At 46.9% G+C, this 23365-nt stretch overlaps 3 protein-coding genes across 5 annotated transcripts in view; 2 read left to right on the top strand and 1 right to left on the bottom strand.

Annotated features, from left to right (window-relative positions):
- The first annotated feature begins 1181 nt into the window (after positions 1-1181).
- Positions 1182-14694, top strand: tcf20 (transcription factor 20). Of its 2 annotated transcripts, none has more exons than XM_061090538.1 (6): positions 1182-1515; positions 3980-12178; positions 12400-12493; positions 12604-12653; positions 12776-12876; positions 13379-14694. In XM_061090538.1, the coding sequence occupies exons 2-5, from the start codon at positions 5105-5107 to the stop codon at positions 12833-12835; spliced, it is 7278 nt and encodes a 2425-aa protein (XP_060946521.1). In that variant the 5' UTR covers positions 1182-1515; positions 3980-5104; the 3' UTR covers positions 12836-12876; positions 13379-14694. The 2 variants fall into 2 exon arrangements, with proteins under 2 accessions (XP_060946521.1, XP_060946520.1); XM_061090537.1 differs by having other exon boundaries at positions 12604-12667.
- A 2942-nt stretch (positions 14695-17636) lies between these two features.
- Positions 17637-22191, top strand: LOC133023664 (germ cell-specific gene 1-like protein). Its single transcript, XM_061090737.1, has 5 exons — positions 17637-17928; positions 19987-20034; positions 20127-20291; positions 20390-20501; positions 21723-22191. Exons 1-5 carry the CDS (start codon positions 17637-17639, stop codon positions 22189-22191), a joined length of 1086 nt encoding a protein of 361 aa, XP_060946720.1.
- A 527-nt stretch (positions 22192-22718) lies between these two features.
- The window catches only part of LOC133023550 (peripheral myelin protein 22-like), a 4902-nt gene continuing 4255 nt past the window's right edge, over positions 22719-23365 (bottom strand). For both annotated transcript variants that reach the window (XM_061090616.1, XM_061090617.1), the window contains exon 5: positions 22719-23365. This exon is cut by the window's right edge and continues 520 nt beyond it. The gene's annotated coding sequence lies outside the window, so the exon portion shown is untranslated.

The raw sequence follows: 23365 nt of genomic DNA, 5'->3' as shown, positions 1-23365 counted from the left end.
TTGAACTGTTGTTTAGAAACTGAGGGAGATTTTCTACGCATGTGATTGACAGGCTAAGTGAGTGACTGAATGCAGATGTGCAGGCTTGTGTGTTGAATTTGTGTTTGTTCACGTCAGACTGGATTTTTTTGTGAGTGTGCATGTCCTTTTTTTGTTCTTGTGTGGTTTCGATATACGCATGCATGTCGTGGAGAATGTGTGTGTCTGTGTGTGTTTGACTCACTGCAGTAAAGTGAAGCAGCATGGATGGGGGGGCATAGGCCACATCATTATGATGGTGGGAGAGTGGGTCTGCGCTGCACTCACTGGCCTCCATGTGAGAGCAGATAAGCTCCGGCAGACACCAAGACAATACATTCTAATGGGAAATAGATTGTGTTTGTGGCACCTCCATTGTTGTTGTGGCCGTGATGGGGTTGTGAGCGTGTCCTGTCAAACATTAACTGATGACTGGGTATCATTGGTGATGATCTAAGTGGCTTCTCTTTGTGCGGAGAGGACAAAAACAACAGAGCAGCGGTGCAAACTCAAGCTTCATCCCTCCATTGCACCGCAGTCTTCCTCTGGTGCAGCCGGTTTGCTCACAAATGGCCTTTTAGACAAATCCCAGCATTCTGCATTCAACCCTGTCTCCTCTCCATATTGCCTTTGTACCCCCGGTAGCCTTCATTAGGCTTTTTCCACTTTCACTGGAGGGATGGAGTAAGAACAAAGGAGCTGTGTCACCAAGGCTCGGCCCATGCAGGCATTGAGAAAACTGCAATTTGCAACAACCCCTCTGTAATCTGTGGACTTCTCCTGGGCAGATGTAGGTGAAAATGAGAGAAATTGCAAAAGCTTGAAGGGGGAGAGAGGGAGAGGGAGAGAGGGAGGGGAGATGGAGGGATGTGATGGAGAGAGAGGAGGAGGAGGGGGTGCAGGAATATGAGTGTGTGTGCATTTTCAAGGCGGTCTCTCTCCCTGTGTGTGTGTGTCTGTGTGTGTGTGTATGTGTGTTGCAAAGAAGAGGAAGAAAAACAGTAGTGGAACGAGGAGGTCGAGGAGATGAAGACACATGTGATCCAGTGACCGCAGCGGATTGTGTGTGGTTTCCAGCGGGAGATCTGTGGGATCACCTCAGCTGTGTGTGTGAGTGTGTGTGTGTGTGTCTGTGTGAGGGAACCGGAGGGTGAGGAGGGGGGCGGGGGTGTGTGTGGACCTCACCACTGACGGGACCCACAGGCTCCCCCCGATTCGAGCTGCTCCGCTCCCATCATTTTCCTGGAGGGGTGAGGGACAATAGAGAAGAGAACCGAGAGAACCGAGAGAGAGAGAGAGGGGGGAATCGGAGAAGAAAGGCCCCGGGATCCGAGTGTCGTGACGGGCCCCCTCCTCCTCCTCCTCCCGTCGCCGGTTGTCTGGAGGCAGGAGGCTGACGAAGGGGGAGAAAAGGCGGCGGAGCGGTGCACTCGAGGCGGCTGGGCTTGTCACGGGGAAGCGGCTCCTCGACGCGGCCTTGCGAAGCGACGTTGTCAGGTACGTGTTGTTAGCTAGCCTGCCCCCCCCCTCCTCCTCCTCCTCTCCCCCGGATCTCCCCTCTCCGCACCCTGACGATCGTTAACCAAATATTCAAACGCAAGAAAAAAAAATATTTTTAATATCCAGCCTGCGTGATGATGAGTGTTTTCTGCTGCGGGAGCTGGGGATGCTAGGTACCGGGAGCTAGCTAACCCTAACCCCGCCGTGTTCCCTCCCGCAGCCCCGGGGAACATCTGCACCTAATCACCCGCTTCGGTAGCTGCCCGCTGCCGTTAGCCCGCCGGAGCTACGTGGTCAGGAACTACCTGCAAATTAGCTTCCCATGCTAAGATGCTAACTAGCCTGGCTAGCTAACCCCCCAACTAGCTGGGCATTTTTAATTAGCAGTACGTCTGGGTAGTGGTGTTGTGCTTTTTTTGTGGGATGCTAATGCTAAACTCCACAAGCTAACAGCAGCTAACTGTGATATTGCGTATGCTACACGCTAATGTAGCTGCTGGAGCTCATTGTACAGAAGTGTTGTTGTCCGTGACACATGAGGAGATGAGGAGAAAATGACCCGGAGCTTCTGGTGCTAGCTGCGGGAGAACCGGACCCGCAGACCCGGTTCCCTTCCACCGCTGCACCGGGAGCTGCAGTGATTAATCAGGCATCAGGATCCGAGGCTCTCACGGGCTGATGGAGATTAATTGGGTCCTGTGCATCCCAGTACATCCCTCTGACTGGGACCAGTTTGAGAAATGGGGGGCTCTGTCCTTTCTGGTTTGCGAGGTCTGACTGGTTTTGTGTTGTGCCCCCCTTTCCTGGTCTGGTTCTTCTCATCCAGATGCTCGTCACTTTCACTTAGAAAAAACACACAATACACATGATACATAACACAGGATTGATGCTAACAACACAGGTAGCTAGGAGGAAGGTACATAACTGAAGACATGTCCCTAACATCTGCTAACATCTGGTGGTAGGCTTTCATTAGTACAGTAGAACCTACAGGGGATGTTCTCCATCTTGTTCTGTGTTCTAAAAGAGGACATTGTTTATTTAAAAAAAAGGCAAAGCGGTAAATAGCCAGTCCTATTCACCTTCAGCCTGTATTGTTTATCACAATGAGCCTAAAACACTCGATGAAGCTGAAGATATGTCCCTAACATCTGCTGATGGTCACTAACATCTGCATTAATTAGTGCTGTATAACATACAAGGGATATTCTCCATTTTGTCCTATATTCTTAAATGGGACAGTGTTTAGTTTAAAAAAGAAATAGAGAGTAATTATGTCTGATCCACTGAGCGTCCACATGGCTTTTGTATTACTTTCATATGAGACAGATTTACCTTTATCCTCAGCGTACCCTGAAGTTATGAGGCCTAAAACGCTCAATGAAGCCAAGTTGCGCAACTGAGGTCATGTCCCTAAACATCAACTGGTAGTTGGTAACTTAAATTTTGCCAAAGACCTTAAAACGTACACGGGACGCGCATCTTGTCCCAAAATATAATAATCATAAACATTGTGGCTCAGATTACATCTACACTAGAACACCCGTCTCCCAAAGTTGTTGTCGTGTCATTAACCACTTTACAGTGTTTTTGAAGCAGACAATAGAGGCTCGTGTCACTCGTGGTAATTATGGGCTCTGACCTCATAAAGCTGCCATCATCCCCTTTAAGTGACACCCGTAACAATTAAAGACCATTAAAACAAGTTAAATGCTCTTTAAGTTAATGGTTAAGTCTGATTGTAAAAGAGGCGGGAGATGCCAATCCTCCGTGTCGGCTCCACATGGTTGTTTGTTTATTTACAAGAGAGGAAGTGTTTGGGACTTTGTCTGCTCTGGTGCCGCTGCCAGCCCACTTTCTCTCCGTCATCGTTATCAGTCAGAGGAGGCAGTGTAGGCATGTTTTGTGAAAGGGCCAAACACAGTAAAGGCTATGCCCACAGTGCATATTAAAATCGGAGTGTTGAGATGAGGCCAGCAAACCTCTCAAGGTAGTGAAGCCAGGAGGGACATGAATAGTGAGGATTGTTAACGATGTTCTTGGTTTGGTTTATGTATCTGTGATCGACCTGTGTGATTATTTTGATGTCGCAGTAAAGACTGGTGCACTGAAATGCAGATTGAATACTTGTTTTTTTCTTTTTTGCAGCGAGAGCAGCTGCAGTAATTTAGAACTGAAATGAAGGCCTGAACAAAGATTAAATAGTAATTGTATTAATTTGGTTTGAGGCAGCATTGGTAAATATGTCACGTTTACGACTGAACTGTTAAAATCAATTTAATGAATAAAAAAAAGGAGCATTAAAACTGTCTTTATTCCAAAAGACATTTTAAACTACGGCTCATTTCTCTTGATAATTATTTAACAAAGACGACAGAGCTTTAGCAAAATGTATAATAAACAGAAATGGCCTTTTCATCTTTGCATACTAAAATCTCTAATTCATCTTTTGTGATTGCAGAGTTGTGAAGGCTTCTGGTCGGCGCCTCGTGGAGAAAGAACTTATCTGCATGGAAATACGGACGAGAAAGAGAGAAACCGCAGCTTGAACCGACTCATCTTGAAGTGGAATAAATGGATTACCCTCCTTTGGGACAATTGTTGCCATGGACCTTGCTAGAACTATATTATGGTTGACACAAAAAAACAAAACAAAGGTAAGGCCGCTTCATGCTGAAGTTACACCAAGAAGAATCTGAGGAAAAGAACGATCTCTGAAAAGGGACCAACGACCTCTCCAGTCCAAATGAATGCATGCAGCAGCAAAATAACTAACGAGAAAATGTTATTTAAGAGGGAATGACCAAGAAAAAAAAACCTCTCAGAAAGAATTACACTCTGCATCCACCAGTTAATGAGAATATCAATGGAGTGTTTGCCTCCGGGAGCGTTCAGTGAGGGTCTGTATCCAGACCTCTTGATTCTGTTACTGCAGTCTCACACAGCGGTGGGTCCGGTCACACATGTGGACAAACTGAAGGATCGCTGTGACGGAACACGCTCTCAATAGATTTCTGTTTTTCATTCAAGAACGTAGCTCTGCTTTGCTTCAGCTGTTGTTACAGCGGAGTGTGTGCATGTAAAGACATTTGACGCACATCTCTCGCTGGTGTGTCAGTTGTCCGTGATATTGTTGCCTGCTTAGTGCCAAACAGTCTCCACGCCATGGGAATGTCTGCATTCTTTTGATCTTGGACTCCTCTGCAGTAGAAACCTGCTTCACTACGCATATCTTTCTTTAAGACCCTCCTGTATGTAAACATTTTTAAGCAAGAACAACCACCACATTGAAGAAGAAAGATTTTTACCATTTTACCTTTTTCTATATTGATAAAATCATCATCCATTCAACCTCCCGGGAACTCTCTGCAACAACAAAAGGGATTACAGCATCTGTGATATCTGCTGCAGCTCTTTGGTGGATTTCAAAAGCATTTCCTTGTTTTACTGCCAGGCCAGAGACTCTCTCTTTGTCATTTATGGTTACTGCCATAAGCCTTCCAGTTTCTGATCAGAAACATTCCCTGATATAGACAGTGACAGATTTTTCAGTTTTTTTTTTATTCCATAAAACCAAAAAAACACAATGCAGAATTTTCCAAACAGTCCAGCTCCTACTTCTTTACCCCATGGGTTCAGTGGGAGGGGTGGAGGCGGACCTCCGTATCCCCCTCAGCCAGCAGAACCCCAGATCTCCCCGAGGATGACAGACGATTATGCAGGCATGCAACAGCAGAGCCTGCTCAGAGGCCATCACCACCCCAGTCAAGCCAGCCACATGCTAGCTTACAGTGCTAGAAACAGAGCAGCTGTGGAGCAACCACCAACACAGGGTAACATTCACAGTGGCAATAGTACCAACCCTTACAGGAAGGATGCCATGGACTATTATTTTTCAATCGGCGGGAAGGAGAGGCAAAGAAGGGGAGGTATTGGTTACGGGGCAGGCTTTGGTTACCCTAATATTGATGGACATATACCTCACCAGTACCGACACGCTGGATCTGGCTCTGCCCCATCACCTGGCCTGATGTCACCGTATCCAGTAGACTACGGCTCTAGTGCTGGTTCAGGTGGAGGTGCTGGTGCTGGAGCCTTCTCTCCTACCCACCAGTACAATATGAGCCAGAACCCTGCAATGCAGTCAGTGTCAGTCTCTCAGATGCAGCACCGGCAGCATGGGCAAACCTTCCCAGCCGTCCACCACGGACAGCAGCATCGGAGCTACCCCCTCTCTGGGCACAGAATGACCCCACAGTACGCCCACTACTCGCCACAGAGTGGAGCATCCACGGGGTCATCAGGAATGTACAGCCCTCCGCCGCAGAGATATCTCGATGGGGCTGCGAGCAGTGGATTTGATCCCAAAGTCAACAGCTCTCCCAGTGTCAACTCCACTTCAAACTCGGTCTCCAGTTCAGTTGCTGCTAACAATGTGGGGCCAATGGAGAATGTTCAACAGAGCTACCATGCTTCAAGTTATCCTGGATATTCCCCACAGACGCATTCTCTTCACAAGCAGTCCACACTACAGCACCGCAACTCGCAGCACAATTTAGGGGTAGGTTACGACAACTCTCTCAAGATGCAGCACCAGGGCCTGTCTCCAGGGTCTGTATATGCTAAACAACCCTCCAATCCCAGTATACCTCAAGCAGCATCTCAAGAAATAGCCAAATCCCCAATGCACCCCAACGCTCAGCAAACCCAAATCAACCAAAACTTCAGCCCGATATCGAACCCCTCTCCCGCTGCCTCAGCAGTTCATTCCCCCAGCTGTAGCTCCTCTCCCTCCCCTTTGATGGGTGTATCAGAGGCACATGGAAACCCCTCAGGTCATGGTCCTTCACATCCTCCTCCATCAAACCCCCGTAGCAGCCATGGTCATGGCAGATTACTGCAGACTATGCCACAGTTAAGTCCCACTCCCAACTCAAATAGCAGCATCAGTAGTTGTGGAAGCAGCGGCAGTCATAAAGCTCACAGCATGAGTTCAGTTGCAGGTCGCAACAAAACAGGTCTCGGAGCAGGAATTGGATCCCGAGAGGACGCATCTTCTGTTTATTCATCTTCTCTGCTTGATAAAATGCAGGACGCCGGCCTGAATAGTCTTAATGCCTTGAGCTCACAAGTAGCCAACTTACCAAACACAGTTCAGCACATGCTCCTCACTGACACCGTACTTTCACACAAGAAGAAAGAAGTCGGACCGATGCAACAGGCTTTACATAGCATGCCCCACTCACATCCTAGGAGCCGAAATGCAAGTGCAGCCTCAAGTACTAGCACAGTCAAAGATGGAAGTGCTGATGGTGCCAGTTTAGATGCTGGCGCCGATGAAGACTCCTCGTTAATGTCAGTAGGAGGCTCATCAGGGACCAAGGTGGAGCGCGAGGAACAGTTTTCTGAAGGGGAACACGGCAGAGTGAGACAGATGAGTGGTGCAAGCAGTGGATCCGAAACAACAGGCTATCACCCTCCACCTCAGAATCAAATCCAACCACAGTCTGTACAAACAGCAAATGCTAAAACAGTCTCAGATTCACTGACAAAAGAGCAACGTGTTTCCGAGCTAAAAGCAAATGAAGCTCGTGTTCCCTCCTTGTCATCATCTCCATCCTTTGGCTGTCAGTCATCAGAGACTGGCCCAATATCACATTCAACGCCTCCAGTTTCCTCCTCCCTCTCCTCCAGCATTCCTCCCCCCCAGCCAAACTGTGTCTCAGAACCTGTTTTAACATATAACGACAACAGAGGTGGTCGCAAGAAGACAACAGGGGTTAAAAATGAAGTAATCAAAAACGAAAGTGAAGGCGTAGTTGAAAAAGCAGAGAGAGGCAGTAGCCAGATGCAGCGAGATGTAGAAGTCAACACACAAAATGGTCAGGACAAAGAAAATAAGTTGCACACTGCATCCAGATTACACAATAGTGAGAGGGAAGAGAAGCACACGTCAGAAGAGCAGCAAAGTGCCAGTGGTGTTGGTGTGATTGTTTCAGCTCGATCTGAGGGAAGTCACACTGAAAAAAACAAGCACCCCCAAGACAACTGTGGTGAAGAGAAACAGTCACACTCTTACTTAAGAGAGTCAAGCAGCCATAATGGAGAGGAGGGAATAGATCTCAGTCTGTATTCCTCACAGAAATCAAATTTTGGACGGCCTCAGAATACCCCCCAGTCTGCGTCACATAAATATGGCTACCCAGAATCAACATATGGCTCAGATTTGTCAATGAAAAAGAGAGGGAGGGCTGGTGCTGCGAGTGTAATGGAATCAAATTCCAGATACTTAGGCTACCAACAATCTCAGACTGGTTCTGTAGCTGAGGCTTTGGTAAAGCGAGGGCACGGGACAGGAGGGAAAGTTCACGAGGATAATTCTCAAATGCAGCAGTTTCCCAGCCTTTTACAAGAAGTCCTTCAAGGTTATAATTTAGATAGACGTTATGGCAGACCAGAGCAGGCATTTCCTGCCCATCTCCAAGCTCAACAACACATTCAAGGCAGAACCCCGTATGAAAATATGAGGATGCAGAGCGGAGGAGCAGAGGCTGGAAAGCCCACACATCCAAACCTGAGGCATGGAAGTGAGCCTGATTTCACCACAGATCCACAGATTGCAGTGAAGTCAGAGGTGTCCAATGCTAACATTTTGCAAAATGCTGACAAACCGGAATTAGGTGTGTCCCAGAGTCATTTACAACAGGCAACAGAGTCCCAGCAACCCCCACCCAAACATATCAACTTAGCTGACTACTCCCTGCCACAGAGAAAAGTGTTATCTAATGTGTCCACTCCATCATCTGCTGTTCAGGAGCTCCTTTTGCAAGAGCCAGAGCCACTAACTGGCAGCATTGGTCAAACTGAGTCTCAAAAGTCATCAGGCTCCATATTAGCCCCGTCAGAGCGGCGGTCTGTCATCTGTGATGTGTCGCCAAACCGGCGCAGTACACCAGAGAGGGAAAGGGAGAGTGACCGAGAGAGAGAGAAAAGTCAGATTGGAGCCTCTGTGATCCAACAGCCATTTTCCTCTCCAGGCGCAGCCAATGATCTGAGTAAAAAAGACACGGGAGAGAAACAAGTGGTGAAAATGGAAATGATATCAAAGGACCCTGGTCCAGACATTGTAAATTTACAAACTGATCGTCGTGGCAGAGGTGGAGCGAACGAGGCAGACATGGAGTATCATCCCAAGTCTGTTCATTCATCTGTGGTCATGAATGCTGACCCCTATAGGCGTGGTAATGTGGACATGTCCCCCTTGCCTTCTCACCCCATGAGCACTAATCCTTTATCGTCACCCTCAAGGCATCAGTCCTATCTTCACAGTGTTGATTTATCAACTGGCAGCGGCAGCAGTTTTCCTGGTTATAGATACGGGGAAACGAGAGAAGGAAATACAATGCCCCGGGGGAATCCCCATTTCCCCTCACACCATCCATACCACAACTTAGCCCACCAGGCTCAGTCCACAAATAAGCTGCAAATGTATCCTCACCCTCGCGGCCTCCCACATCACCCGCATGAGATGAGTGACTGGGTGAAAGCCATGAACAGGTCATCAAAGGAGTTGATGATGCAGCCTGGCTCCTCCCCAGGAAGACATAAGGTCGGCCAATCAGAGCAGAGAACGAGGATGATCCCCCAAACTGACATGCCTGCTGAACAACACGCAAGCAAACCTAATCTGCATCATCAAGGCGCCTACTTTGATATGAAAATGTGGGAGTCAGCGCATCCAGGAAGAGAAGGCCCGAGGATGATGGAGGGAGAGGCCTTCTACAGAACACAGCCTCCCCCTCCTCCTGCTCCAGTAGCCTCACATGGCCCTGCCCCCCCACAGATGATACATGGCCAAAATGCTGCTGAACCCGAGGTCCCCAGAGGAGCCAAAGAGGAAGCCAAGCACCCCGGCCCCCCTCCTCCATCCCACCCCGCTAAGCCACCTGCCGACATGAACGTGCCCCCGAAGGTGCGTCAGTCTAAAGCTGGCGGTTCCGGAGACACAAATCCACTAATACTGAGGAGGAGGGTTCGTTCTTTTATCTCTCCAATTCCCGCCAAGAGGCAGCTCCAGGACGTGACCCAGCCGAGAGCTGCATCAAACTCACATCACTCTCCTGGGGCTCACTCTGAGTCAAGCCACCACAATGAAGAGGACTCAACCGGTTCAGATATCCTGTGTCCCAGGCTGTCATCGCCCATGTCCGGAGAGAACACCTACTCACAGCCCCAATCTCCATCAAGTGCTAATACCAAGGTTTTGCCTCCCAAGAAAGGTCGGGGTTTGAAACTAGAGGCAATAGTGCAGAAAATCACACCAAATATTAAAAAGCCAGCAGGCCATGCTGAGGATGAGTCAAATCATTACCCAGGATTCTCTCACTCAGACGCATTTAATGATTCACAGGACCAAGACCTCGCACATTTCCCCAGAGTCACGGGAGGGAATGATAGTTACATGGATGACAGTCACTCATTAAACAACATTAATCCCTTCAGAGGAGTTGATGAGACTGGACCTTTACCTCCATCTGCTTATCCGTGTGATCCCCTTCAGACCTCCCAAGCCCTCAAACAACAAGACTTTGACTTTGGACTGGGGACTTCTGTGGCATCAGCATCTGATGACAAGGAGGACTTTGCCTTGCTCGGACCTTTGCCCCCCCCTCCTCCTCTTCCTCGTCCAGTCCAGGGTTCGCCACCTCCGTCCTCCTCGGCTCTGTCAGATATTCAGCATTTCACCAACACTTACCAGGAGCTCGAGACAAGACGAGGAGAGCAATCTGCGGCTAATCTTCTCCGACAGAAACTTCAAGAATCTGACATGGGATTTGATGATTATCCTGGAAGTGACTACTACGGAACCACCCCGCCCCACCACAGCCAGGGTCAAGGACATATGCTGAGCAGACATCAGATGTCCTCCGGGAGGTCCAGTCTGTCTCCAGATTCTAAGAACTCGGATAGTCATGTGCCCAAAGGCTATTTCCCATCGGGCAAAAAGAAGGGCAGGCCGGTAGGGAGTGTGAACAAACAAAAACGGGCCCAGCAGCAGGCCGGGACCCCGACCCAGGGCCAATCCCAAGGCCAGACACCGAACACAGCACTGAGTACTGCTCCATCCTCCCCCACTCCTTCTACAGGTGCTGCTTCAGCTCTGCAGACCGAGCTGAGTCCCAGCTGCACACCAGCCCCTGAAGAGCATCTGATGTCAGACGATAAAATCACTCTCCCACTCGACCCCCCAGTTTTAACCCAGGTAGTGAAAGTGGATGTGGAGAGTGAGGACACGCATCAAGAGACTGAGGTCAAACCTGTGCGACGGAGACGCAGAGGAGTCAAAGACGAAGACGGGCCCCTGGAACCAAGAGGGAGACAGAGGAGGAGGAGGAGAGGGGGGGCAGCGGCGGCACCATCAGTGGCCAAAGACGACCCAGATACACCTTTAGGGTCAGGAGGGGGCAGAGCATTCACAGATTCAAACAGAAAAGGCCCGTTTGCTCCACACATACACGTGGAAAATAAAGTTCCAGAGATTGGGGCGGTGTGCACCATTGTTAATGCTGAGGAGGAGAAGATGAAAGGGGAGCGGAGTGCAGTCGCAGGGAAAGCAGGCGGCAGTGGAATTGATTCTCTCCTGACCTCAGCGCTTTCCTCCCAGGTATCTAAGAGGGACAAAGAATCTGAGAGAAGGTCGTCGGACGAGGAGGAAACAACACTTCAGGCAGGAAAACGACTTCCTTCTTCTGGCTTTGTTGTTTCAGGCTCTGTGATCACAGAGACCGATCACTCTGGCCGCCTGCTCTGTTGCCTGTGTCAGAAATGGGCAAATTACAAACACCTCGGAGATCTCTACGGGCCTTTCTACCGGGCTGAATACGCTGCAAAGCTCCCCAAGAACCAGCCTCAGGTCAGACAGGGTCAAGCCACCACCGGCACAAACAAAACAGGAGCAAATCCAGACATGAGCTCAAATTATCTGAGCACGATCCAAGACTCACAAACAGCAGAGGCTCAGTTTCCCAAACCTGTAACTGAGAGCGACTACGCCATCAGCCTCGATTCAAACCCAGCGTCCCTCAGCACTCCAGTCAGAACGGCCTCCCCTGCTGGGAGAGAGGATATGATGATGCATGTGGCTGGAAAGCTCAGTAACACCGCCTTCCCCTACTCCTACTCCTCCTCTTCCTCCTCCTCCTCCTCCTCCACTACCACCAGTAAAACAAAGTTCCTAACCTGGGACATGAATCTAGATACCCGACCTATTCCCCAGCTCAAGAGAGAGCTCGACCTTGAGACCGACCCGCAGCAGGTGCAGAAACAGCTGCTGCTGCAGCCGCCGCCTGACGAAGCTCTGCAGCGACCTCAACACAGAAAGCTGACCTCGCACCCCCGCTTCAAGAGGAGGCACAAATCCAGCGAGGACTCTCCCAGGATGGTGCCGTCCAACAGCAAGGCGTCTCTGCCCTTCCAGCCCCCCCCGCCGGCCCTGGACTCCCTGGGACCGTTGGCACAACTCGCCCAGCTCCCTCAGATGCCCATGGACCCGGAGGAGCTGTGGGTCCACGAGTGTTGTATAGTGTGGACCAGTGGAGTGTACCTCGTAAACGGGAGGCTCTATGGCCTGCAGGAGGCACTAGATGGCGCCAGAGAAACAGTGAGTGTCTTTTTTCTGTTTTGGGATGACTTCATGTTTGCAGTTTATTTCTGTCGTCGAGTGTTTTTGAAAGGTCGTTTGTGAATCACAGTGCTAAGCAGAAAGGTCTGTGGTTTAATAGAAGTTATGTGCTTATTGATTTTTACCATTTTTCCAGGCTCTTCACTGTCTTGTACAGTTTTAAGGTGTATTGATTTCTTTTTTGCCGTCTCTGTGTTCAGAGCTGCTCTTACTGTGAGATGGTCGGCTCAACGCTGGGCTGCTACAGCAAAGGCTGCACACTTCGCTACCATTACATGTGTGCTATCGAAGCAGGTGAGTGGATGCATTAAATACAAGTAGTGAGTCGGTGTGAAACAGTAATATTGTGTTTAGAATCTGTGTGGGAATCTGTGCAGTGTTGAAAGTTCCTCTCTTCCATCCAGATTGCTCTCTGAATGAAGACAACTACTCTCTGCGGTGTCCGAAGCACAAGGTAAAGAAGGAGAGGTTGGTTTCCATTATATTTCTGCGGACATTTTTAGTCAGTGTGAAATCCCGTCTCCCATTCAAACACAAACAAGCAGCTCAATAAGCGAATTCTCTTTCTTTCCTCAGTCTACCCAGAGCATCCGGCCCGCCAAGTCAGTTTACCTGGAGCAGTCAGAGAGAGGCTGAGAGAGACGGAGAGGAAGAAGAGACACAAGAGTCTGGGAGCTGTAAGTTCACATTCATCTGTGTGTGTGTGTGTGTGTCGGTCTGAGTGTGTGTGTGCGTGTGTTTTCACTTGTGATTTGCTTATGAAATGATTCGCTGTTCCCCACATGATAAAGTCTTCCGTGCAGTCAGTCTTCCCCCGACCAAAAAGATGTTTAATATTATTTATTTAAAAACGTGGAATTATAGCTTCATGTTCTTCAAGGTTTACATCAGAATATGTTGGTGTGCAGTGGATTAACCAACTTTCCCTCTCATAACAGTAGATTCCTGACTATAACTAATATTTAACTAGTAACAGCTGTTTGATTTGCTCTTCACTGAAGTAGAAACTAATAAGAAATACATTTTCAGGCCTCTACATTTAAGCATCATGGAGATAATCAGACTTTTCTTGCCAGGCACCAGAGGCAGAACTGACAACACGTCTCCACTAATGAAAAGAAACTGATTTAAAGTTGGTGATGAGTCTCACTTCCCATGTGTCTGTGTTTCCTTTCTTAGGTTAGTTTGGACAAAAGAAGACTTAAGAATCTTGTTTGTGAAGCAGCCCCTGAATGTGAAAGGACAGAACCGGAGTCTGTGACGGAGAACAACAAAAGGGAATGTACAATTTCTCTACAGGAATCAGCATTATTTACATTTAAGACAATGGGGGTGGGGAATTATTGCTCTTTACTTTAAAGCAGAAAAAAAAAGAAAAAACGTGGACATGCAACGTACGGGAGCAGAGCTGCAAGCAACATAAAAACATTCACAGATGGAAGTGGAATAAAATGAGATGTCAGGACTGACGGAGGAACAAAAGGAACTTTACTTTCAAGAAGAACAGAAACGCTTCCTCCCCGGGCTTACTTTGATTTTTTCTCAGACACCGTCACAAGTGTTAAACATTTGTTTTTCATCCTTTGTATCATCATTTACCTTTTGATTTTCTTCCAGGTTGTTTTATTGTTCTGTTTCCTTTGGAGACGCATATTGGGAGCAAGCTGGGCGTCGAACCCAGAAAAGCAAATGTATCCTCTCGCAAGTAGTATTTTATCTTATGATATCAGGACGATCACAGTTATTATTTTAGTCCGCATTATTATTTTTTCCTCATTAGTATTTACTCATGAAAATGAAATGGATGTATCTCACTTTTTATTCAGTCAACGCATACTTTTTAATTTTTTTCCCCATTCCGGGAGAGGGAGGATCCAGAGTGTTATTGTCTGGATTGTCAGGGTCGAGTTTGCCACAAAGACATTATTGCCTTGGAGAACGGACATCTGTTGCCTTTCAAAGTCACGTGTATGAGTGAGACAGTGTGCGTGTGAAGAGAGTGTGTGTGTGTGTGTGTGTGTGTGTGAGAGAGAGAGAGAGAGAAACTGAAAAATATGCCGATATCTGGGTCTTTGATTCCATTTTGGTCCTTTTGAAAAGTGTTCTTATTTTTCATCACTGGGGTTTTTACGGTACAGATAGTATTCATGAAAAATCAGATGGACAGTCTTATTTTTCAAGTACAAAAATGTTTGTAATGTGCAAAGAGGAGGACAGAACCTTGTCGGAGGAGGAGGAGATAACACTATGGACTAATGCGTGTCTGCCATCTTTAACCGTGCTGACCAGGAGAAGATGATGAAGGACGGGACACGGAACTCTTTTCATGGTCGTGGGACTTTGAGCTGGGAGAACAAGTTCCTTACGTTCTACATAGGAAGTTACGTTTAACTGACGGGCGTCGGTTGCCCCACGCACAGAGACGGAACATTGTCTGGAACTATAAAACTTTGGAGAAAGTGTCATGCGAGTGGCTGGGATTGGCCGACCGTCCTGGCCATTGGGGGGGTGGGGTGGGGTGGGGTAGGGGAGGTCGGAGGAGGAGGAGGAGAAGCCGAACCAAGTACTTCAGGATGGTGTCATTCTTGAGCAGCGATATGATCGGGAGATGCAAAATCCATTCAAAAGAAGCATTGCCATAAAATTCAGAAGTGAGTCGTACATGGTGTTGTCTTTATCATTTTTTATTGTTATTCTTGTAAAAAAAAAAAAAAAAAAAGTCAAACTGAGAAGAAGACAGTTACACTATCAGAACCATGCTGTATTAGAAACCTGTCAATATGTATATGAAATATGAATACACTTAAAAAATGCTTCAACTATGCTCCTCTGCTTATTACTGAGACACGTCTTTGTTCCTTTCACTGGTTGATAAAAAACGTCCTGTTTCAGTTTCATCAAACTGTCTGCCCCCCCCCCCCCCCGTTCTCTCTATTCCCACACTCATTCAGCTTTTAACTTCCCGTGTGCACACTCTCTCTCCATCCTTTCTTCTCCCTCCTTTCATTTTGTGTCGAGTGCACGATGCCGTTCTGATTTTCTCAGTCTGTAAAAGACATTTGAACAGGTCAAGGTTTCTGTAGATAAACATCAAACTGTGAGGAATAAGAGTGAACCTAACGAGAACGGCATTCATACAAAAATGGAAAAGTTATAACAGAATTTTCTGATTTTAATAGATGATGAAAGTTCAATGGTCGTAAAAGATGAAAGCTGATTTTTCATAGTGGTATTTACATTATTGGGTGAAAATTTGTGTGTAAATGAATCTGCTGTTTGCTTATTAGCGTCCAAAGTTTAATATTTTGTACTACAATGGCTCAAAACATAACTAGTGTAGAGTAAAGCTTTATTTATGTATCACACTATGCTCCAGGTGAAAGAATGAGTTACCAGGGAAGTTGTTTACACAAAGTGTAAAGATAAACATTTGACACAGATTAAAACAAAAACAATAAAAGGATTAACAAACTGGTAAATTAAATGTAGTCTTCAGACAGTCGCAGCTGAAATAGTAATGTTTTCAATTTAGTTTTTTAAAACATAGACATAACATCCACCGTGATTCTGTAACTGTCATGGAGACTCGGGGAATAACCTCAGCAGAACAGCATCTCTGCAAGTAAAGTATGAAAACTAGGCAATAGTATAAAGAATTGTTTGGAATAGCTAAACATATCGCATTATGGTTGAAAAAGTAATTGTAATAAGTGTTTAAATAGTTGAGGAATAAATTTAAAGTAAAAAAGTAGTTAATAAAAGTAATATAACCTAAAAGTCATGTTTGAAAGAGTATAGAAACAGATCAAGTCAGCTAAAGAAAAAACTGGTTCCTCTTAAGCCTCCAGGCCTTAACTTAACCAAATCCCCTTAAACACTAACAGTACAATTTAAGGTTTTAAACAGAATCCAGATTGATTAAAAAGGGACGAACGACCGTGAGATAAACACAGAAAAGATGGGACCCACTGGTTCAGGATTATCTTCCTCTGAAAACAACATGAAACCTTCACAGTGATTGCAGCCGACTTCAGTTATTAAATAACCCCATGCCCCCCCCCCCCCCCCCCATGGCCCCCTCTCATAGGGCCACTGCTGCACATGCATGTGGCTGCAGAGCAATACTGTGGATGTAATAGTCTGCATCTGTCATGTTTATTCACCGTGTCAAGGTCACCTCAAGGTCGTTCACACATCAGATCAGAGCTGCTTGTTTTTTTACGGCTGAAGTCATTGGACGAGGGAGATAAAGAGGTGGAGAGATGAATAAGTCTAGGAATCAAAATGAAAACAGATGGAGCAGAGTTGCCTGTTTTGGATTTGTACAGATGGATTAAAGAGGAGCAGTGTGTGTGTGTGTGTGTGTGTGTGTGTGTGTGTGTGGCCGCTGGGGTCGGATCATAAAGACTGAGGTCGGTGTGGACGGCCCCAAATCCTCCGTCGCTCCCGCCATCAGGAGGAGTGAGAGGGAGCAGAGGTGGCCGGAGGAGCAGGGTCGGAGGAGCAGGATCGGAGGAGCAGGGTTGGAGGAGCAGGGTCGGAGGAGCAGGGCCGGAGGAGCAGGTTCGGAGGAGCAGGTTCGGAGGAGCAGGGCCGGAGGTTTCCTTTCACCTGGATGACGGAGGGGAGAACAGAGTGAGACGTTAAACAGCCTGAGGGGGTGAGTGGGGGTTTGATTTTTCCTTCTTTCAAATGAATTTCACTTCTTGACGCCGACTGTGGAGTCAGTCACTCACGTCTTCCTGGGATTTCGCTTCCTCACACATAATTATTACTAGTTTGCTTATTTTCCATCACAGTCTTTTTAAAATTCTTTAAATGTGATTAGAAGTTTGGCTCCAGAGCTGCTTCTCCTCCATGAAATTGAATAACGAGCTGCTGGTCATTTTAGTCCCATATGAGAGTGGAGGTGACGCCTGATGTCCGGCAGATGAAGAAGGAAAAGCTTGACCTACTCATCTCATATCTAAAATGCATAACTTTTTGTTTGTTTGTTTGCGTGAAGGAGCTCATATCCACCCTGGAACGTGACTGTTAAAAGGGAATTGCAGTATTTTTCTATAAATGAATGGTGCTCACAGAGACTCTTGGTTGAAGTGTAATCTTTTGAGGCAACTTCGACAACAAAAAGCTCAAATTGTTATTCTGGGTCTTTTCATAGATTCTGACACGTCTCAGTCGTGCAGCAGCTCGTCCCTCGTCTGCATGTCGTCTCTCGTTCTTTCTCTTTCGTTCGTTCGCTCTTCACTTTGGTTTCTCTCAGTGAAATACAAACTCAGTTGTCCCATGAGATCACATCGTACCCTCTGCTGGGCTCATGGCGCCCAGTGGAGGTCTGCTGGACTCGATCCTCCTTTCAGAATTTGACCCTTTCTCTCTGTCTCTCCCTCCCGTCCCTGCACCAGTCCATTTCCTCCCCCCCTCCCCTGTCTGCAGGATGGAGGTGCTGCAGCAGATGCGTTCCCCTCGCCTCTCCTTCATCCAGACGCTGGTGTCCCTCTTCCTGGGCGGCACGGCCCTCATGTCCTCCTACTGGTGCGAGGGCAGACAGAAGGTTCCCAAGCCGCTGTGCACGGCCACCAAGCACACCAGCTGCATCCCCGTCCCCGGTGTCTCCAACCACAACATCCAGTTCTCCTGGGAGACGGGGGACGACCGCTTCGTCTTCCCCACCTTTCACACCGGCCTGTTCGTCACCTGTGAGGAAAACATCTATGCAGACTCATGGGGTGAGAGGACCAAAGAGACATCTCGGTATACTCCGTGCTGTTTAGATGCAGCTGTGCCTAATAAACTGAACATGTGAGTGTTCAGTGGTGGAAAGACCAAGTTGCTGTGTTTCTCCTGAAAGAATAAAAGCACACAACCCCTCACCAGTGACCCTAAAGGGGATTGAGCAGATAGAGGAAACTAATAAATGAGAGAACAGCATATGTGGCCACGGGTGGAATAAACAATCAGTATCACTGCAAAGGATTTCATGAGCTTGCCTATTGTTGTGTGTGTGTGTGTGTGTGTGTGTGTGTGTGTGTGTGTGTGTGTGTGTGTGTGTGTGTGTGTGTGTGTGGTAGAGGATGAACCCAAGGTGAGATAAGGATCCACAGTCAAACAATTTGTGTCGTAAGTGCGGCGCTAGTGTGACAGACACAGAAATAGGCCACAGAGGGGATGTGAGTTAATATTATGACTTCAGGTCTCAGGTGTGTTAATTTATATGTGTCTGTGTGTGTTTTTGTGTGTGTGTGCTTGTGTGTGTGGCCCTGTGATCAGCCCAAAGAGGATTATCATCAGTGTGTGTTTTCGGCTCGCTGAGATTTAGACTTCAGCAGCATGACTCAATTATGGATTAGAAACCCAGAGAGAGAAGGTTAATGGGATTCTCAAACATCCGCTGCTTTGCACCGTCTCGTTTGCAGCTGATTTGCAATTGATTTGAAGGATTTGTCTTTAAATGTTGGTGACGTTCGTCCAAACGTTTTTAGAACTGACCCACGTGGTCAGTGTAAAAAACACTCACATGAAATAATGAAGGAAGAAAAAACACATGTAGATAGAAAAAAATCTAATGTCAATATGGGATTTGCTATAAAGCATATTTTAATGCGTTCAATTAAAATATTTTTAAATATTTCACAAATATCCTTACCAGAGCCTTAAATAACCCAGAACCATTTATCACCAGCCGCTCAGTTTCGCTTAAGGAACTTTCATCTCTTTTCACACATTTTTCTATTTTCATTTTGTTCCTTTCCGACGCTCCAGCATCAATTTAGTTATTTTAATTAATACGTTTTTAAAAATACAGTTTGAACAACCTGCTCAACAAGACGTTAGTAACATATCTGCTTAAATTAACACAGTAAATAACACAGCTGTCAAAGTGCTTTAAAGTTACCTCAGGAGGAGGTGGAGAACAAAAACTGAGATAAAATAAAGCTGTATCAGTTGAACAGAAACATCAGAGCTGGATGTGAACTTACCCACCTGTTTGATAATGTTACAATAATAATATATATATTTTTTTCTTTTACTTATATATCAAGCTCTATTTCTGCTTCGGACCAAAATGTTTCCACTGCACGTTCCAGAGTCGTCCATGAAAATGGTTCATGATTGATATTTTTCTGTAAATTGTTAATTGTGGCTTTTCAAGTCATTTACATAAGTCAGACGGTGAAACTGGACTTTGATTCGTTCTCATCTGTGTCTTTTCTTCTGCTCCTGCTGGGTCTGTGCGATCCAGTCTCTTTGTGATGAGCTTTCTCTGTAACCCGGAGCCGAATAGGAAGCTCTGATTACTGCATCTGTCGTGTAAACACACTGGTAAACAAGCAACAAAGAGGATTAACCCACAGCAGAAACAGCTTCTTTCTGCTCTTTATCTCCTCGTTCTTTTTCAATACCACTGGAGGCACTGCGGCGAAATAACAAAGTCTCATTTTGCTGTGGCTCAGATTCTGTGTGTAGACCCCCGTCCTTCCAGATTCACGCCGCAAACAAATCTCCTAATCTCCCATCAGGTCACTTCAGGCCACGTAAACACTTTGTGCAAACTGTTACCTCCGGCTGCTTGTTCTCAGTAATTAGACTGCAGTGTTCATTGAAATGTCCTGAACCCAGGGAGCAGAATTGATGGCGAGTGCAGAGAAATGTCACAGCTGTGGTTGTTACTTTTACAAATCACCGACGACAAGATGCAAATAGACTTGTTTCCTGTTGCTGCGGCGCTGATTCACTGTCCTGGAGGTGATTCTGTAACCACCCTGATGTTTCTCTTGTGTTCCCAGAGGAGAAGTGCCGAGGGTTTTACACTCTCACCCCCCGATCTGAGAAAGGTGAGCGGCTCCATCACGTTCTCCTTCTCCTTCACTGAACTCTTCGTCTGTCTCTGTGCTCATCCTCCTCTCCTCTTCGTCTCCCTCCGCAGCCATGCTGTGGTTTTCTCTGTCCCTGGAGCTGATGTACGTCGGCCTGCTGCTGATCAGCTGCACGCTGCTGTCGGTGCAGCTGGGCCTGAGGGCCTGGTGCCCCTCCACCCAGCGCTGGGGACAGCTGCTCAACGCTTTTGCGGCTGTTTTCACCGTCCTGGGAGGTACCACTGTTCATCAAATATATATTTATATCACAATGACATATCAGAATCAGTGTTGGTGATTATTGAGCCAACACATCTGGTCTGCGTCTCCCTAGGTCTGCTCGGGATGGTGGGTCACATGATGTTCATGCAGGTGTTTCAGACGACGGCCACGATGGGACCAGAGGATTTCAAACCTCACAGCTACGGCTACTCCTGGGCGTTCTAGTGAGTTCACTTCACACACTGTCCTCTCACTTCAGGGGCAACATCCTTCATCGGCCTCATAAAACCACGTCAGCTGAACCTGAAAGAGTCGGTCTGGTCTGCTGGTTGCATCACCAGCTGACAGCCGTCGCCTAGCAACAGAGATGAAGATGAAAAAGTTCTGCGGTTGATTAAAAACGTGTAAATATGAGTACTTAGATTTAAAAAATTCATTATTCTGATGTTTTTACCGCGCTTGCTCTTTGAAAAACAGTTTGTCACAGAAGTGCAATGAATCATGGTAAGTGATAGGATTCACCTGGTGTGTGTGTGTGTGTGTGTGTGTGTGTGTGTGTGTGTGTGTGTGTGTGTGTGTGTGTGTGTGTGTGTGTGTGTGTGTGTGTAGGGGGGGGGGGTCTTGTCATGCCACTGTGATGCAAACGGCTCACAGACTTCACAGTGGTCAGCTCTGTTGCCTCAGATGGTTCCTCCTGGTTCAGCTGTGGTCAGAGTTTTGGATTTTCTCCCAGTGTTGACGTCGGTTTCCTCTGAGGACTCCAGCTTCCTCTCACCCCCCCCCCGTGTCTCACCCTCCGTCTCACCCCCAGTTTGAGGTGAGGTTGAGTGGAGACGTGAAATAGACCGAAGGTGTGAGCGCGAGTGTGAATGGTTGTTTGACCCATTGTGCACTTGTGACCCGTCCAGGATGTGACCCCGCCTCTCGCCCAGAGTCAGCTGGGATTAGCCCCCCCCCCCCCAGACTATAAACTGTACAGATAATGGATGGATCGGCTCTCACACCCACACAGAGGGACTGAGTGAAGGATCCATGATCACTAATCCTCAGTCCATCGGGCTTCTCTCTGTCAGACCTGGACTTAATGTTCTTACAGTTTCTCTTGTGCCTTCACTTGAAATGTACATATAAAAAAAAAGTCTTTATTGGTAAATTTACCTTTAGTCTGTTGCAATTCCACACTGTATCAGATGATATCTCTATGTTCACTTACATTACGTTAGTTTGTTTCCTACTTTCCAGATGATTCCACATGTGTACATCTACGTTCTCTTGAGTAAACTGGACTTGTTGCATGTTTATGCCAAATTATGCTCTTTCCAGTTTTCCAAGTTTGTGCTTTGTCCTTTCATTAAATGTAGAAATGGGCCGAACATATCATTTCTGTCACGCGCACCTCCTGCTCCTCTGGTTAAACTCCACGCTCTGTTCCTGTCTGTCCCCAGCGTGGCCTGGTTCGCCTTCACCGTCTGCATGTCCGCCGGCGTCTCCACCCTCAACAACTACACCAAGAAGGTCCTGATGGAGGGACCCCGGCCGCTCTTCAACGCCTGGACCTTCAGCTCCGTGGGGCTCCTGCCACCGGCTCCTTACTACGCCCCCCCGAACGCCGCCATCAACCTGGCCTCGCCCCCGTCACCTCCCCGGATCTCCCACCTGTCTCCCTACTACGAGCCGGCGTCCACCAAGTTGCCGGCCTCCGCGTCGCGGCTCATGTACTCCCGCTCGCTTCCTCTCCCCCACTCGGGGTCCTTCCCTCCTCACCCCTCCAACCCAGCCCCTGCGTCTCCGTTCCATCGCCTGTCCCTCCCGTCGACATCTCCATCCCCCGTGGCGTGCGTGTCCGTGCGCATGGCGCTGCCGGCACACAGGGAACTTCCTTTCGAACCCGGGGACGACTACAGCCCGCTGTGACCTTCAGATCCAGACTGAAGTCGTCCATCTTGACATTGCAGGTCAATGTTCGTCATGGACTTGTCATGTGCTCTGAATTCACATTCCTGTCTCCGGACTCAATGAAGTAATTAGATTTGATCATAACCACCCTGTTCTAATAAAGAAGGAGGACGTAGATGCAGGATAATTATTGAAATGTGTTCTTTGTTAAATCCAGTGGAACCAAAAGGCTCAATTTAACAACAACGCAAACTTATAAATAAATGGATAATATTCTGAATCAGCGACTGAGTGATTGTTTTTCACCATCTGAGACTATGCACAGGCCCCAGAAAGGCTGGATACGCCCCTGCTGAAGAGAGACGATCCAACTGAACACGCTTTACAATATGCAAAAGGAATATTAAATAAATTTGATCATCAGTACGATCTCATCTGACATTACAGCCACTGTAACATAACGGAACAATTTACTTTAAAAGAGTCGACTAAGCGCTTCAGTGACTGGTTGAAAATCAAGTTTTTAATATCATAAATTCATCGTCATTCACGGTGAGAAGTAAAAGTCACAGAAACAAAATAAATCATTTGACATGAGGAACATTGTGGGAAACATATCATATTTACACATTGTGTCTCAAACTGTTAAGAGTCTAATCAGTTTTCTTTCTGCATCGAAAGGAGCTGGTTTGGCTGAAAGTGTCTGAAAGTGATATGTTACTGGTATAAGTTTGGATTTACATCCATTTTTGGTTATTTTCTTTGTGTAAAATGTTGAGTTTCATATGTACACGTGTGTAAGTCGACACGTCTCATCAGTTTATTGGTGTGAAAGGACCAGAGAGTCATCAAAGTGGACATCTCACATTAAAACCAGTTTGTTTTCTTCCTAGATACAAATAATTAGAAGATATCATTTTGGGTTTTTTCACTTTATGTCATTGCATAGTTTCATGGTGAGGATACACACAGATCAGCACGTGACATGGAGATGGAACAAACAGCATTGTGTCGTTTGTTAACTAGTGGCACGTTATACAAAGTCGGAACAGAGCAGGTAACAGTACGAACAATATAATATCGAAAGAAAAACAAAAAACAATGCTAAAATCATAAAGCCGCTCGTGTGTCCTTATCCAGCAGTCGTATCCATCTATAAATGTACATTACTAAAAAAAAAAGACCACAGATA

This window comes from Limanda limanda, chromosome 17 (genome assembly GCF_963576545.1).
Source record: "Limanda limanda chromosome 17, fLimLim1.1, whole genome shotgun sequence".
Taxonomy (NCBI): Eukaryota; Metazoa; Chordata; class Actinopteri; order Pleuronectiformes; family Pleuronectidae; genus Limanda; species Limanda limanda.
This window is presented reverse-complemented; position numbering and strand designations above follow the sequence as displayed.